At 41.6% G+C, this 16496-nt stretch overlaps 1 protein-coding gene across 1 annotated transcript in view; it reads right to left on the reverse strand.

Moving 5' to 3' along the window:
• The window catches only part of LOC306706121 (uncharacterized protein), a gene marked incomplete at both ends in the record, with an annotated part of 89793 nt that overhangs the window by 46612 nt on the left and 26685 nt on the right, over positions 1 to 16496 (reverse strand). Inside the window, 4 exons of the mRNA XM_079173031.1 lie at positions 2711 to 4027; positions 10526 to 10765; positions 11174 to 11251; positions 12199 to 12285. Coding sequence (XP_079029157.1) covers positions 2711 to 4027; positions 10526 to 10765; positions 11174 to 11251; positions 12199 to 12285 — 1722 coding nt within the window. The remainder of the gene's footprint in view (positions 1 to 2710; positions 4028 to 10525; positions 10766 to 11173; positions 11252 to 12198; positions 12286 to 16496) is intronic.

Genomic DNA, 16496 nt, shown 5'->3' on the forward strand with positions numbered 1-16496 from the left:
TTTCTACATCACTGCAACATTAGACAACTCTCTCTTACTTCTTTTAAAACAAAAGCCTGTGCTTGGTTTTTAATCAATTTATTTTATAATACTACTACTACTTTATATGCAAATACATCATTGACATATTTGTTTATACCACACAGTAAGGTATAAATAAATGAAATAACTATTCACCACACAATTGCAGTATTATTATACCACTGTAGGGTCATTGGTGTCCAACAAAGTTCCACATGAGAATCCAACAAAGCAAACTGGAAAAAGAGAAACATGTCTTACCTGTTGATCAAGGCCGCATGATTGGTGTCGTTATGAAACAGAAAACAAGGAGGGGGGGGAGACAATGGTCAGCCAGTTCTGAATCAGCTTCAATGCAATAAAAGACACCTTAACATCCAACATCAACTCAAACCATACCTAAGAACTTCTAATAGAAAGTGTAAATCATTGATGTGCTTCAAAACTCCAGTTAGAACTTCTGAAAGTTACAGGACTTTTCAGAGACTACGGGACATTTTAGAGACTAAAGGACGCGTTAGAGATGCCACTATGTCTGAATAAAGGACTACGGCATCCTAAATTGGAAGTCAGAGCTACAAAGTCACATTTGATTAATAGATCAAGTTAACACACATTTCACACACGGTGTTGAGTATTGGGTCAGGTTGTAGTAGTGAGAAAAGTCTGAGGAGAATCACACTGTAAAAGTAAAGCTTCGTTCAGCAGACTGTGGGGATGTCGTCACAGATAGAACCCCGGCATCATGAGGAGGAGGAAGCATCAGACTGAGGTCATCTCAGGGTTTACCCCACAGATTCTAACCAGGACTAAGTTTTGAACAGGATCAAGCGCAAAAACCTAGAAATTGTTAAAAAGCAGTTAAAATTGAGATTCTTTAACCCTGAGCTTGAGGGTTTATTCTTAACCTTGACAATACAGTAACAGTGTGAAAGAAATATTTGAAGTTCCCTAATTGGATGTCTTCCATAGCTTTCAGCAACATCTTGTGACCTTCATTGTGTAGTGTTTACTCTGTTTTTATGGAGGTGGTTCAGTTGTCATCATCTGACTCAAGCATGGAGCTATAGTCACTGACAGGTGGTTGTATATTGGAAGATATCTAGCAAGGGGAGATTGAGCTAAGATATATTTTTGTCAAACTGCAACTCTTGTCTAATGGGTTCAAATATTGTATAGTTTAAAGACTCACCCTCTTCAAATGTTATTAGCCGAATGAATCAACAGCCTCACAGTTTTGGGTTAAGGAGCCTGCTACACCTTATTGTCTATTCACATGGTTGATTGCCGATAGGAATGCAAAAAGTCGACTCCGACCTCTTGTGGCCACAGAAATGATGAGGAGATCAGAGGAGAAAGTCAGTTAACAGTATAAAGAGCATGAAGTCTGCGCGGGGCGCTGGTGAGGGGTACTTTCACCTGGGAGACCCCTGTCCTTGTCCCGTGTGAAACCGAAAGACTTCATTAACCTTACTTGTCTACTTCACTAAAGCCAAGTTACATAAGTTTTAACAAGCGTACTTATTTAAACACAAATCTTTTCCTCAATCTAACCAAGTAGTTTTGTTGCCTAAACCTAGAGTTGTTTGGTTTCGATTCACAACGTTCACTTTCACTTTAGGTGCAGTTTGGCCCATCTGAAGCATTAGAAGGTTATGTCGTGATAACCACTGATAACTCCCATTCTATCGGCTGATAACATACAAAATGGGTGTTCAAATTCACATGATAGCTGACTGGAGTGTTTTGGATTTATTATCTTATTCTAATCTGTTTTTAAGTGAGTAGCATGTGTCAGATGTGCTGCTTATTCTGAATGTCCTAAAGTCTCTTACAAATAGCATTTGTGCTTCTACAGAAAACGTAATATTGAGTCTCTAAATGTCGTCACATACATTATAAACAGTTGCAATAGAAACACAAAATATAGACACAATAAACCCAAGAGGCATCAAGAAAATTGGACAGTTGCAGGTTGTGCCTCACCAACCTGACCATGTTTTGTATTATTGGTAAACCAATTCAATTGTCTTGGTCATGGTCAAGTCTACTTTTAACTTCTCTACTACCACACTACCACAACCTATAACTACTATAACATTATTGACTATAGGAAACTAAAAGGCGTCATGTGTGTGTTTTTATAGACAGAGAGGAGATAGTGGGAGGTTGCACAGGCAGCTGACAGTCATATCAAACAGTAGACAGTGGAGCAAGCAAAGATAGTAGAGCTATCAGAAGCAGCAGGTCAAGTGATAACATTGTTATGATCATGGTAAGAGGAACACAGAGGCAGGCAGAGGGAAGTCAAATTAGACAACTTATCAGTTTAATGTAGGGCCTGACCAGCACTGTACATTTGTGTCCCATACTCTTGCCAACAGCTGGGAAGAGTGATATATCTGGACACAAATGTTTCTCTGGTAACATTTGTAATGGTGATAAAGAGAAGATTTGTGTTTGGATCAGATAAAAAATTGAGCTGCTCTGCATTTATGTATTGAGCCCTGGTTAATACAAATACCTAAAGGAAAGGATCAAGCACCAAGCAGGCCTGGCGCTCAATCCACAGACAAAGAGCCATGCATAGAGGAAGACAAAAAGTAGCTACTTCCTGCTAGCCTAGCCTACAATGATTTTATTCAAATTTGCCCCATGTTATTTATAATCTTCCCTGTAGTTCACCAACCTTCCAGTGGGGGAAGCTGTGGCGGCGAGGACTCCTGGTGCTCTGAGTGTGCAGGGAGAGAAGGAGGGGCTGCGGGGGTGATGGGTGGTGGGGAAGTGACTGTTGCTGAGCTAAAGGGTGTGGCTACACTTTTGGGGGGAGTGTCTGATGGTGCTGTAGGAGTGGCTTCCTTCTTACAGGGAGAAGCTGAGGGGATAAGGGGCGTGGCTGAAGTGGTAGCGGAGGCGGTAGCTGCAGTCAAACTGGGTGTGACTGTGGAGGACAAGAGTGTGGCCATGGGGACAAACGGCTTGGCATCGACGTTGAGGGCTGATCCCACTGCAGTTGTTGGAGGGCGTGTTCCTACAGAAGCTAATGGTGATGGTTTGGTGGACAAAGCGGAAGTAGGAGGGAGGTCTGGAGTGATCTTGAAAGGGTTGAAAACAGAAGTGGCTTGTAAAGCAGGGATTTCTGTTGGGGTGGACTTAGTCAGCTCAGTCGTAGCAAGGGAAGGGGTGTTGGTGATAGGGGTGGTGGTCTGCGAGTCAGGAGAGGTCTGGAGGACTGAATCCAGGAAGGAGAAGGTCTGGGAGACGGGGCTCAGATTTTCCCCGGTCATCAATGCTAGACTACCACTAACATCCCCAGCTGGACTACTCTTGATGGCAACACTGGCCGTTGTGCTGTTATGTTCAGGTTTGCTCGCCAAAACGTTCTCTTGATTTGCTTTTGGACCATCTTTATCAGACAAGGGGAAATCGTCTACACACATCGGCTCATAAGAGCGTGGAGATGCATCTGTTACAAGGCTAGCATGGGAACGGTTGGTGAAACTGGTGGGTATTTGTGCAGGGGCAGAGGGCAAAACAGGGCTGGGCTTTGAATCTGGAGCTTTGGAGTCAAAAGGACCAGAGTTGGCAGTTGTAACCCAGGTGGGAGCGACTGCAGCCGGCGCAGGAGAGCCGGGCTGCTGGGGCACTCCCCACTCCTCTGGAAGTCTTGCCCGACTCTTAGTCTTCCTGCCTTTCACCCTTCCCCCTCCTCCACTCTCTCTGATCTCCCACTCCCAGTTCTCCTCCTCGTCCTCCTCTTCGTCCTCCTCCGCCTCCGGTCCGCCCTTATCCTGCATCCCATCCTTGTCTGATTGGCCGACGTTATTCTCCTGGCTTGCCAAGAAGTCGTAGACGTGGTCACGGCCCTTCCTCTTCTTCTTCCTCCGCCTCTGTTGTTCCTTGCTAGCCTCGCCCCCCGGCCCCACTCTCTCGGGGCTGAGGGGGTCGGAGGTGGAGGAGGTGGGACTGCTGTTGTCCATTGAGCCGCTGGGAGAGAGGACGGGAGCTGCCGAGGGGTGGGGGGGAGGGTTTTATAAGAGGAGGAACCAATCACATACTGTGTCAGAGAATCAGCTGCCGAAAAGCCATCAGATTGTTGTCATCGTAGATGGTTGTCACTACTTCATGTGTACATTTTTTACTGTTTCATGGCAGTAAAGGAGTGTAAAGACTGGTCTCATCAATAGGTTAGAATTAGAACAGTAAGGGTACTTGGGACGGGGCCACTCCTAGTAAATGTGCCAGTAATTGTAAAGAGTCGGTGTGCTTACTGCGAGGCTTCATGCAATCCCTTAGATTGTTTGCACATACAAACATGAGGTAGTTGGAAATGTGAGATTTCCTTATTTCTTAAAGGGTGACTCCATCAAAGTCTGTTTACAGACGTTGGGGAGCACTGCTGCATATGTGACAAAGTTGTATAAAGCCGTTTGTGTCTCCAGAGGGAGCTGCGTGGAATCTTACCCGGGGACTGTGGATGAAAATGAACTTCGAACTGTATCTCTGTATAATGAATGGGATTTCAAACATTGAAATGTATCTTTATCATACGTATTTATATCCGCATGCAGATTGTACGGGTTGGGTCATAAAAAGTAACATTGTGAGTGGATAGGTTGAGTGTGGGTGAAATGATAATTCATTGATGAGGAAAATACTATTACATTCTCTAATAAGTGAACATAGCAGAGAGCAGAACAGAACTGGTGCTCTGCAGCAGACAGCGACCCCATTAAGAGAGACGCTGGATGCATTTGCAGCAGCAAAACTTCATCAATTATTTGAGAAAGTAAACGTTTGTTTCTGTTTCGTCTGTCAAGTTCATAAATGTCCCACTATATTCGCTGCAGTGACTTGGCTGTGCACGTGGAAACTTTAATAATGTCTGAAAGCAGCCTCTCTAATCATTACAGCAATTTGTTAAAGAACACTCATACACTACATCATTTTAAAATCAACATAGTCTACAGGGATTGTTAGAGGGGGAGTGAAATGTCCATGAGGGTGTGGGTCTCTAACTTAAAGATATGATTTATGAATACCAGCAGATTCAGATGACGTTAGAGCAGGTTCGCCCATCTCTATTATTCGTGGTCCCAGTCAAATTCAAATGTAAATAAATAAATAAACGTCCATCAAGCGCTGATAAATCAGTGGAATACTCTTTTAAAGTGGACATAATATCATGAAACCCCCTCCCATCTAAGTATCTCCACCCACGGCTTGAGAACTACCTCTGCAAAGGTGCACCATTCCTTTGTTTTTGGAAGCCAACCAGAGCAGTGCTTTTTCAGGAGGGGTTCGTAAAGAGACAGGATACATGTATATTCAGACAGACAGAATGAGAAAATAAAGAATGTGTTTTCTTGAATATTAAAGAATGTAAACATGTTCTAGTAGAAACCTCAAATAGAAACAATACAAAATGTATGAACTAGAAAATGAGCATGTTATGTCCCCTTTAAGGGAGCTGCTTCAATCCCATAGACGACCATTAATTCAGTAAAACTAGGATTATCTCCCAATCAAGATTAAAGGCTTCTACGAGTTTGTCTGAATGTGGGTATCTGGGAAAATTTGTATTCAATCGTGAGTCGTGAGTACAATAACACGAAGCTCTGTTCTTAATACAAACACAATGCATGCCTATGACCAGAAATGACCACAGCAGCTCATCCCTACTAGTGGGACATCTGCTAGTGTTTACAGCCATAGTGACCACAATCGGATTGCTTTTAGGCTCCTTTTGGCACAAACTTTTGAAAGTTTCATAAAACACAATGTATGTGATGGTGCCTGCTTTTATAAATACATTCAACGTGTCATTTACTCACCTGCTACAGACTTTCGATATTTCAGTAAAGGCACTGGATTGGAATGTGGATAACTAAGACAGATATTTCAGGTTCATAATGGTTCAGCACTGAGCAGCGAGTGAGAAGAGTTTCTTTCATTTATCTGCTTGGTTGTATCTCCTCTCTGCCAGCGTGGTTTGAATTAACTGTTAATTCACATTTCATATAAAACACTGTTTTCATTCCAATTTGCCAATTTTTTTATGGTAACGTCAAAGGACCAAAAGCTCACTGTGACTGGAGGTCTAGTGCTTATCCACACTTTACAACAGGTTCAATACAGTTGCTTTTGGACATTCTACTGTATATTAATACAGTAAAATGAGAGGAAATAACAGTGGAAAGATCCATTGTCTGGCCATATCATATTGTGTACATTTTCAATGCTGACAATTCTAAATGGAGTCTGGAATAGACTGTGTTTTTTAAGATAGCACTTTTCAGCCCAGAAATGAATATGTGTGATTCTCTCAATGTGGAAAATACTGTATGTTTGATTCCCCTCTTTTTAAACATCATCATGACGCATGACCTCATGTCTTGTGTAGAGAGCAGGCACGCAGAGCAAAACAGACAATCCAGCAATAAAGCTCTGAAGCCAATGAATAAGCGAAATAAAGCAAGCACCTTAGCATGCATGATCCAAAATAAAATGCATGCATGTTTGAAGAACCCTGGCAATAAATGGATCATTGTCCCACATGCAGGATAACATATGGAATATGTAACTGAATCACAACGCTGTGACAAACTGTGCACATGCGAGCTTTAACAAACAAAGAGAAAACAATGATCCTTTCGTTTGTCTGCTCCCATTATCTCCTCTTGTTTGGGGAATGAAGTCATCACAGATTTCCCTCTGAGGCAATATTTCTCAATTATTTCTGACAAGCACGTCATCAGCTCAGAGAGAATGAGAGAGAGATGAACAGACGGATAGACACGCACAGACAGAGGGAATAAAACTCCCACCTATAGTCTGTGTGTCATGCCCCCTTTCTGTCTAAATTCCTCTTCCTCTATCTCAGTTTTCATCCTGCCATCTCCTCAATCTGCCTTACATCACCTGATGTTAATGTGAAGCCAGCTGAGGGTGCACCCTTCCCTCTAAATTGGCCACCTTTGCCCTGTTTAAGTTGATTGAAGCTATTTTCCTCCTTTTGGCCTCCAGCTGGAGGAGGAGACAGGCCGGGGCATTATCGTCTATATTTAATGTGATAAGGTATTTAATGGAGAGTACATCTTAATCTGGGCTCTGGCTAACTGCCAAGGGAAACGTTAATGTCAGAGTGCTGGCTGCCTCAAACACGTTGCCAATGCAAAAGAACAGCATGTGAGAGTTAGACTGCACAGACAGAGGAGCAGGTGTGTAGAGGACTTTAAGGGAGGTGAAAGGCTTATTGACGAAATGATTAAGATTCATAAAGCAGCTACTTGTGTTTCTCATATTGTCCACCGAATTGTTCCTCTCACCTTTCATTTTAGACACAATCCCATTGGCAGCAAACATATTTTGGTTCTTGTGGAACCATTTGGCCCAACAGACCGACTCATCCATGATGTTTTATGACTCGTTGCTTCATTAGATACCCAGTGATGTGAGACGGGAGGAAGCTGAAATGCATGACCTGTCATGACTCTTTCTGCCTGGCAACAGGATTGGACTACTCATACTCAACTCCTCTTATTAAAGCTTTAAGAAAGGATAGGAAGGAAGGTTATTAATTAAGAGAAATACATTATTTTTCTTCAAACATCTTTGAAATGTGAAATGTCCCCATCAGTGGTGTTGATATCAGAAGACTTTACTTGCTTTTAGGGCAGTATAGGCCTTTTATCATGGTTTCTGTTCTGATGTTGTGCATGCTGCATCTTGTCCTAGAACAGAGCCATTAGTAAGATCTGTACTCCCTCATTCTGGGTGTTATATTGATTATTACATCCTCAACAGGTTCTGGACAAAACCATCACCTCCCAGTGCTTTGCACCATATCAAATCCAGGGCTCTGACAGATAGCTGGAGCTAATGGCTAATTCTGCATTCTGAGCTAAGGGGGCGGAACACTTCTTGAGATTATCAGAATTTCTCCCTCATTACTTTTGTGCAGTGGTGGAAGAAGTACTCAGATATGTTACTTAAAGGGGACATATCATGATAATTTTCAGGTTCATACTTGTATTTTAGGGTCCGACTAGAACACGTTTACATAGTTTTATCTTAAAAAGAAAACATTTTCTCATTCTGTCTGTCTGAATATACCTGTATCCACCCTTTGTCTGAAACGCTCTATTTAATCGTCTGTCTCTTTAAGACCCCCTCCCAAAAAAAGCTTAGTCTGCTCTGATTGGCTTGTGAGAAAAATATGGTGCATCTTTGCAAGTTCTCAAGCTGTGGGTGGAGACACTCAGATACTGAGTGAGCAATACTACAATGTCTGTTACAAGTAAAAGCTCTGCATTCAAACGGGTACTTATGTAAAAGTAATAAAGTAATAGCAACAAAATACACAAAAAGTACCTAAATTATAGTTACTTGTTATGCAGATTGACCCAATATAGAGTAATGTATTTTATATTATTATATTATTGAATTATTGAATTATTGAATTATTGATGCATTAATGTATTATTCACATTAAGCTAATTGAATTACTTTATATACTGCTGGTAGCTAAACCTTTAATACATTATTAGTTGATTTATATTTTTGGATTCATGATCTAAATCTGTAAAGAAACTAAAGTTAACAAATAAATGCAGTGCAATAAAAAGTAAAATATTTGACTCCAGAATTTAGTGGGTAGAAGTATAAAATAGCCTAAAATGGAAGTACTTGAGTAAAGTACAAGTACCTCTAAACTGTACTTAACGTCTTGTAGGATCAAAGATTGGGGTTAGCTTTCCAAAGCTTGCTGTTGTCCAGATGATGTAACCGGATTGGCACATTTACAGAATGTCTGCAGGTATTTTGTGTGATGGAGCGGTTAGCTAAGCACAGGATTGTAAAATAGCAGCATGTGGTTCCATCACTGCCTTCTCTTCCCTGAAATGGGATGGGTAGTCCAGAGATCTTGAATGCCTTATAATCTGCTGGGCTATGAGTGCTTATAGTTATAGCGCTCACCAACAATAATCATAACACACACTGATACATTTTCGAATGACTTATAACGTCAAGTATCACAATCATCATCATCATCACTGGTATTATCAAGCATTCATGGATCATATATTACATTTATGGTTACTTTTACAGTCACAAAAAGCAGAAATGGTGTATCGTTACACCCCTAGTTACAATGCATTATAATGCGATTATAAGTCACTGTAACTTATTGTTCAAATTTAGATTTAAGGATATCTTTTTCACTTAAAGCAAACAATCTACATTTAGTGTAACTTATAATCACATTATCATGCATCTTAACAATGATCATGATGTATTATAGAAATATGGGAATTATAACACACTGTGATTATGATATTATTCAGAGCAGATTATAACGACTTCTAATTATGATTATAATGCATTACAGACAGGAAGTGCTACCGAATATCTTTATGCTCAAACAAATACAATTCTAAATCTAAAGACAGCAGTTACCCAACAGCATTGTGTAACAAACAATCTCTCCTCAAATCGCCTGGTTTCTAGAAGTCTGTTGAAATTCCCTGTAATGAACTCGGATAGTAAGTGTTACGTAACAACCAGCCTGTACTGGGCTATCTTTAGCACACCAACACAACAGAAGGGAGAGGAGATCAAAAATAAAAGCCTGAATAAGAGCTTGCTAAATGTTTCATAAGTTCTGCACTATCAAAACTCAGATGCTGAGTCATTTTAAAAGTTCATTTTAAGGGCCCTGCGGGTAAAATCTATTTCATGCTGAAATGACTGTTCAGCTGATGAAATAACTGTTTGCAGCATCGCTTGCATGTCTCTATTACAGAATGTGATATCTGGCTTTTAGGAGAATTACACAGGAAGACTGCAAACGGCACGGTGGGCTGCTTTGCCTTTACCGTTAAATCCTCCTGTGGGTTTGTGTTTTTGTTGCTCGGCAACCACAAAATTCAGTTAACGTTCAGCTGTTATTGACTTGAGCTGCTAATGATTATTATAAACATTAACAATTCAGGATATAAGGCAGCTAGACATTCAATGGGGAGCAGTCAGACTGCACTATGGGTTGTCCTGTGTTTATCACTGTCTACATGAGACCCATCTGTCTGTTGATCCAGTTTGTCAGTAGATGAACAGCAGAGTGCACGGAGCGTAAAGCAGTGAGGCTGGATCTGTTTCCACCTACAGCGGGAAAGGCTGCCCTCTGCTGCTGAGAGCAGGTCCTGTGTGAGGATCTTCTCCTGTCACCACCCGCCCCTGCTGTCCTCCTACAGAAACCCATGGCAACTTTCTCGAACAATAAGCATCAAATTTGATATTTTGATAAATTAAATTGAGGATATGACCAGGATTTAGTTTTGCTTCAATCTGGCCAGGGCCCTAGCTGTAACCTTTATTGTCACCCCAAAACCACAGTACGTGTACCGCAAGTTCCTCCTCTCTCCTCATTCTCCTGACTCCCCCCTCCCCCTGCTGCCACCAGCACACGGTAACAACATGCAACCCCCCCCCCTCTTTCTGATACCTGTAGAGTGATCCATGGAGTGGATTCCCGGGCCGCCAGACGAAAACAGATCGCTGGTTTTAAACGGACTGCTTCCACTGGTGTTGCTGGTGGTTTTGTTGTCCACGCCAAATAGACCCGAACTCTTCTGGGTGTCCATGGCCGAACCCATCCCGGTCTGGCCGAGAGTGGTGCTCATACTGGTCTGGAACGGTGGCAGGCCGGACCCCACGGTCCCTCCCATTCCAGACTGAGAAAAGCCTGATGGAGAGACGAACACAGAGAGACATCACCAACAGACTACTATGGACTACTGTTAGGAAGCTGTAATAATAGTGGTGAGGTACCAGATCGACTTTTTAGAAATGAAAAAACTTGATGGAAAGCTGATTCAAAATACTGTTAAATGGTAAATCTGTATGTAGCCTGTGTGGAGTCGTATCACCCAGCAGTGCTGAACAACTATAAAGCAGCAGCTTGCGTCAAAGGTTTGTTTTCATAGATTGCCCTCCAGGATGATTTCCACACAAAATATCTCATTAATCACAATAATGTTTCACTTGTTTGTCACTAGATAATGTTTTTATAAGCACATGAACAGGGAGTGAGGACGAATAATGTGACGTCAGAGGTAAAAAAAGACACAGGAGGTGAAAAAGTAAAGTGGACCTAGAAATGAGTCAGGCATGCTGTTGTCCTTTGTCTTGTTCAGGCTCCATTGATCTGTCCTCCCACCCATCATAGGACCTGAAAGAGAGAGACAGACAGACAGACAGACAGAGAGAAATGGAAGAGTGACCAGGGGACGTGAAAATGGAGAATCAGAGAGGACAGTGAGAGAAAGTCAAAAAGAATGAAAGGAGCCAGCAGAACATAGAAACAAATGCTAATGTTAGACTTATTCAAATGTGTGCAAGCAGTATGTTAAGTTAAATGGAATCACACAAAGCACCTGAATAGAGAACCTGTATTGGACATTTTGACATGTCACAGTGGGAAAAACACAGGTGTAAATAATTCAATTCAATATATGTTTGTATAGCCTAAAATCCCAAATTTGCCTCAGAGGGCTTTATAATCTGTACACATACGACATCCTCTGTCCCGGAACCCTCACATCGAAACAGGATAAACCCCTTTAATGGGGAGAAATGAGGAAGAGACCTTAATGAAATGAATGATGGCTGAATTCCATGAAGCTGCTTCAGTTTCAGTGTCCTGGTACACTGTCATGGCTGACTGGGACACGTGAACAGAACGGAGCCATAAGTATTGTTACTGGTGACATCTGTGGTTTTCTGACTGCGACAAGTACAAAAAACAAGGCCCATGAGCCAGAGATGCTCATCAGTCATCTTCTGCAAGTCCAAGTCAAGTCTTAGGTCTTTGAGCTACAGTGACCACATGAAGAATGTGACTATTCCCTTACGAGGTTGGGTCTATAGTTTTTGGAAGCCAAGACCACTTTGCTAGTCTCACAAGGGAGTTAGTTAGTATAAAGCGATTCGCTAGGTCCTTGTGAATCTATTTTTGCTTGTGAGTATACATTAAACACATGGAAGGCTGTGCCCAGAAAGAGTCACAACTGGTGAGTGATTTTTCAGACTGACCTACAGGTCTTATGGGCCGCTAACTCAAACTTATGTGCAAACTTCTTCTATAAGACAGTGGAAACACACCCCCTCCACCCTCACCAGACAGGTAGTCAGAGCCGAAGGCAGGCTGTCCTGGTGGGTCTTGGCGTCCACCTGATGACATCATTGACGACATCATCCCTGGACCTAAAGGAGATAAAAAAGCACGATAAGCATCATCGCCAATCAACAAACACGACGAATTAGCTCATTATCCTGTCAAGCTTTTCACTGCTCAAATGACTTATAAACACATTTCCAGGTATGACGTGTCTGACATAAGATTGAATCCCAGACCTACAGAATGAATGACAAACACAATGAAAACCTCAATCTGTCACTCTGCTGTGTCAGCTGTTTATCAAACAGGTCCCACTTCCCAAAACCCGCTTCTTCAGCCTGTGAGTGTGTGTTTCTGTGTGTGTGTGTGTGTGTGTGTGTGTGTGTGTGTGTGTGTGTGTGTGTGTGTGTGTGTGTGTGTGTTTTGACAGTGAGGCAAGCAGACCCAACACGTCACTGAAGGGACGGTCACCATGGTTACGCAAGGGGAGGACGACAGCATCTGCGGCTCCCTGGGCTACGCTTGCTGTTGGTGGGAGTGGATGTGTCCTAAAGGGTCGATGCACATGTGCCCCCCGCTGAGGCCCCCATAACACTCACACCCTCTGAATACTGGACAGTGGAAACCAACAGGCTGATACGGATCAAAAAGCTTGGGACAGAATCCTTCCTATACCAATGCTGTTTAAATTACAGTAATCCAGTGTTCATTCTGGGCTCCTTTCATACAAGACATATGGCCAAAAAAATGAAAAGTGCAAGATACAAGATTGGGAGCATTTCAATTGCCTCTCGCGGCTCTCAACATGGCCGACGCCTGAGCTGGCGGCTCGCAGGTAACGATGCAAACAGCGCTAACAGTGCAAACTATGGAAATAGTGCTGACAGAGCAATCAGTGTTTATCTGAAGGGGGAACCGGAGGGTGACGATGACATCGTCATCAGCGGCCGTGAGCTAACCAGTGGCTATGTGAAAAAAGGAAGTAGAAGCTCAGAGCGACTTCACTCTCTACTCAGGTACACATTACTCCACTACATCTTTACATAGATAACAGTTGTTTGCTGCTTTATTAATGCTCTGAATGTCATATTTTGTTCCTTTAAAACTACGGTAATTGACTTACTTTACTCCTATGATACTGGAATTTATAAATACATTATTTTTCAGAGTTACCAGTTTGGCATTCAGATCCCACTGTGTATTTTCAGGCTTATTAAAAATGTAGATATGCAGAGAAACCACCATCAAGCTCACAGTAAATAGCAAAGCTGTCGGTTTAATTACCTTGCATTTGTGTAATAAATATATAAATGGAGCTCAAGCGCAAGTTCAGTCAGGAAGACACTCACTCGTAATCTCTGTCTCTCCTCTCCTTGGAATGACTCTATCAGCTGATTGGGGGCGTGCACTTTTAACTATCCAACCAGATACGGCACAGTTTCCTTAAGCCAATCATATCTGTGCGGTCAACTTTAAAAGTGTTCTCTCTGCTGCTGTCAGTTGTCATTTCAGCTAAGCAGACGTGACCCTCCTCCACCCCAGTCACCTCCAGTCAGCATCACAATCATGCTCCTGATTCATCATCAGATTGGAGCAACTCTCTTCACCACCACCACCAGTGTCTGGACTCCAGGGGGGATTAGGCCTATTGGACCGCAGTATCCCTACCCTCGGTGATAGTACTTCATGATGGAGTCCAATCGCCAAAGACTTTGCACTTTTCATATTTGCATGTGTAATAAATCATTGTTCAACTATAAAACAAGTCTCTCCTGATTGAAATGTCAGTTAGATGGTAATCTGCATGAGTAACAAAGAAAAAAAAGAAGAAAAAAAAATCCTCCTTTTATAGTGCTCACCTTAAGCTGTTTCTACTGTGTATATATATATATTAGATATTACTGTTGAAGGTGGGGGAAGCAGTAGGAAGAGGAGAGATAAGTTTTGCCATATAATCGCACTGCTGGCTCCATATTAAATCCAATTATCAAACTATACAGCTATTATTATAGCAATAAAAGTATGATATCAACTAAATCATAAACATATTTACTGCAAGTCCACTTACTTCACCAGGAGTCATTACCTGACAAATTAAGCACTACCTCTACTGTTGTTGCACTGACGACCACATTTAACATTCAAAAGCTTTAACATAATGGGATCAGACATATGAGCCATATTTATGTAAAAATTTAAATAAAGTCCCAGAATTCAATAAATACCTGTCAACAAAAACTAAACAGCTCCAGCTCCAGAGAAAAAAATGACTTGAAGATTTTCATTTGAATAAATATATGTAATATATCTTTGTAGTAAATATCCATTGCCCAATGAGGTAACACAATGGAGATTTCCACTAATAAAAGTATTGCAATATTGATATATTGGAATTATTACAAACTAGGTGTCTGTGTTGATAAATGCTGTGTTAAGTTACTGCGAATGCAAACCTGCAGCTTCACATTAAAAGCATTTAATTGGAAAATATGAGTTGACTTTTATCATGAAAAAGATGCGTATTGTTCATCGGCAGAACGTCGTTCATCGTCTAGGAAACAAGTCATCGGCCAGTTTGGTGATTTGTTGAGGGAGGAAATGAACAGTAACGTGAGCTGTTAGGTGAGGAGCTGCAGAGCCGTGGACTACTTTCAGCATGATATCAGATTATGGCTGCTTACAGAATGACTTCTTTTATAAAATGACAATAGTTAGTTTAGCTGCCCCCCAGTAACATTAAACAACATTGGCTGTTAGCACCAGTAAATAGTAAACCTCTAGTTTCCACCGGCTCTAAATGTTTATTGTATATAAGTATCTGCTATTTCCTGTTGGAATACTTGTGGAATACCTCTGTATATTCATTTTGATGAAGTACAATGTGATCTTGGTCTCTTTCACCATGAATTAGCCTGCTGCTGCAGCTACACAGCAAATATGATGGATCTGTCCATGGTCCTGAAGCATAGACTGTCAGGCCTACAACAAGAACATATCACGTCATTACTAACACAAATAAAAATGACCTTCTCACTCAACTAAATTCTATTGGCTAGTAAATGTGGAAGTAATGCTACGTGTTGGTTTGACCCCTCCATCCACCTCGACCCTCCCCATTCGGACTTTGATTAAAAAGACACATTTGAGATACAAAAACAAAAGTAATTCGGAAGAAAATACGTTTCCCTGGAAACTGACAAAGCAGCTTCATTCAGTATTCAGAGAGCAGGCTGTGCTGCGGTGCTGAGACACATGCAACATGTTCAATGTGCACCTGGAAAGAAAATGCAATGCTTTACACTCAAGCTGTTGTTTTGAGGACCCACATTTGTGGCGCTGGGCCAATGTCGGTGTAATGGTGGAGATCATGAATAATGAACAAGTACGCATTAACCGCACTGGGTCGAGTGTGTTTCTCTATGGCTGCATCTATTTCCGGCTCTATAAAAAAGTAAAGCATACGTGGGTTGCTGAATTTACATGCTGCCGAAAACACACACACACACACACACACACACACACACACACACACACACACACACACACACACACACAAAAATAAATGTATTCCAGACACAATGCAACCAGCTTTCTATCTCTCTCTCTCTCTCTCTCTCTCTCTCTCTCTCTCTCTCTCTCTCTCTCTCTGTCATGACTGTTTTCCCTCATCATTGTCCTACTTTCACTCAACACCTCTTTGTCTTCATTGTTTTGCATGCAAGATGTTACAGAATGTTAAAAAAACATTATTACCATCTACGGTTTAAAGAACACAAAATGGTGACTATTGGAAGACTCTGCCCTCTGCTTTGTATTTTACTGTAAAGACAAGAAAACAAATGCTGCCACACGGTGAGGTTTGAAGGCTGAAATATTTAGCTTTTAGCTCTAAATCTGTACAGCTCTAAAACTGTAGCACAAGTTGTAAGCTGTGGCTTATTAAAGTGACACTGTGACTCTAACTGGTCATCTTTTCGCTTTTATAAACAGATTTGATTATGCTTGGTAAAAACTTCTCTTTTGAATACGTTGTAGACAACCAATAAAGTAAATAGTAGACAGACTATAACAAGTCAACAAAACACGAGCACTCATTTTTCCTAAAAGCTATATTTTTAACATACATACATACATGTGGGCAACAGAGGACCGAAGGGATGGATAGGACACACTCTGATACGCTCTTTTAGCCCTTTACCTTTTTCTCTTTCCCTCTCTCAGACATCACCATGAACACACACACACACACACACACACACACACACACACAGAACCCAGACAGTCCTCCGAGGACACT

Source organism: Pholis gunnellus (genome assembly GCF_910591455.1).
Source record: "Pholis gunnellus genome assembly, chromosome: 14".
In the NCBI taxonomy this organism is placed as follows: domain Eukaryota; kingdom Metazoa; phylum Chordata; class Actinopteri; order Perciformes; family Pholidae; genus Pholis; species Pholis gunnellus.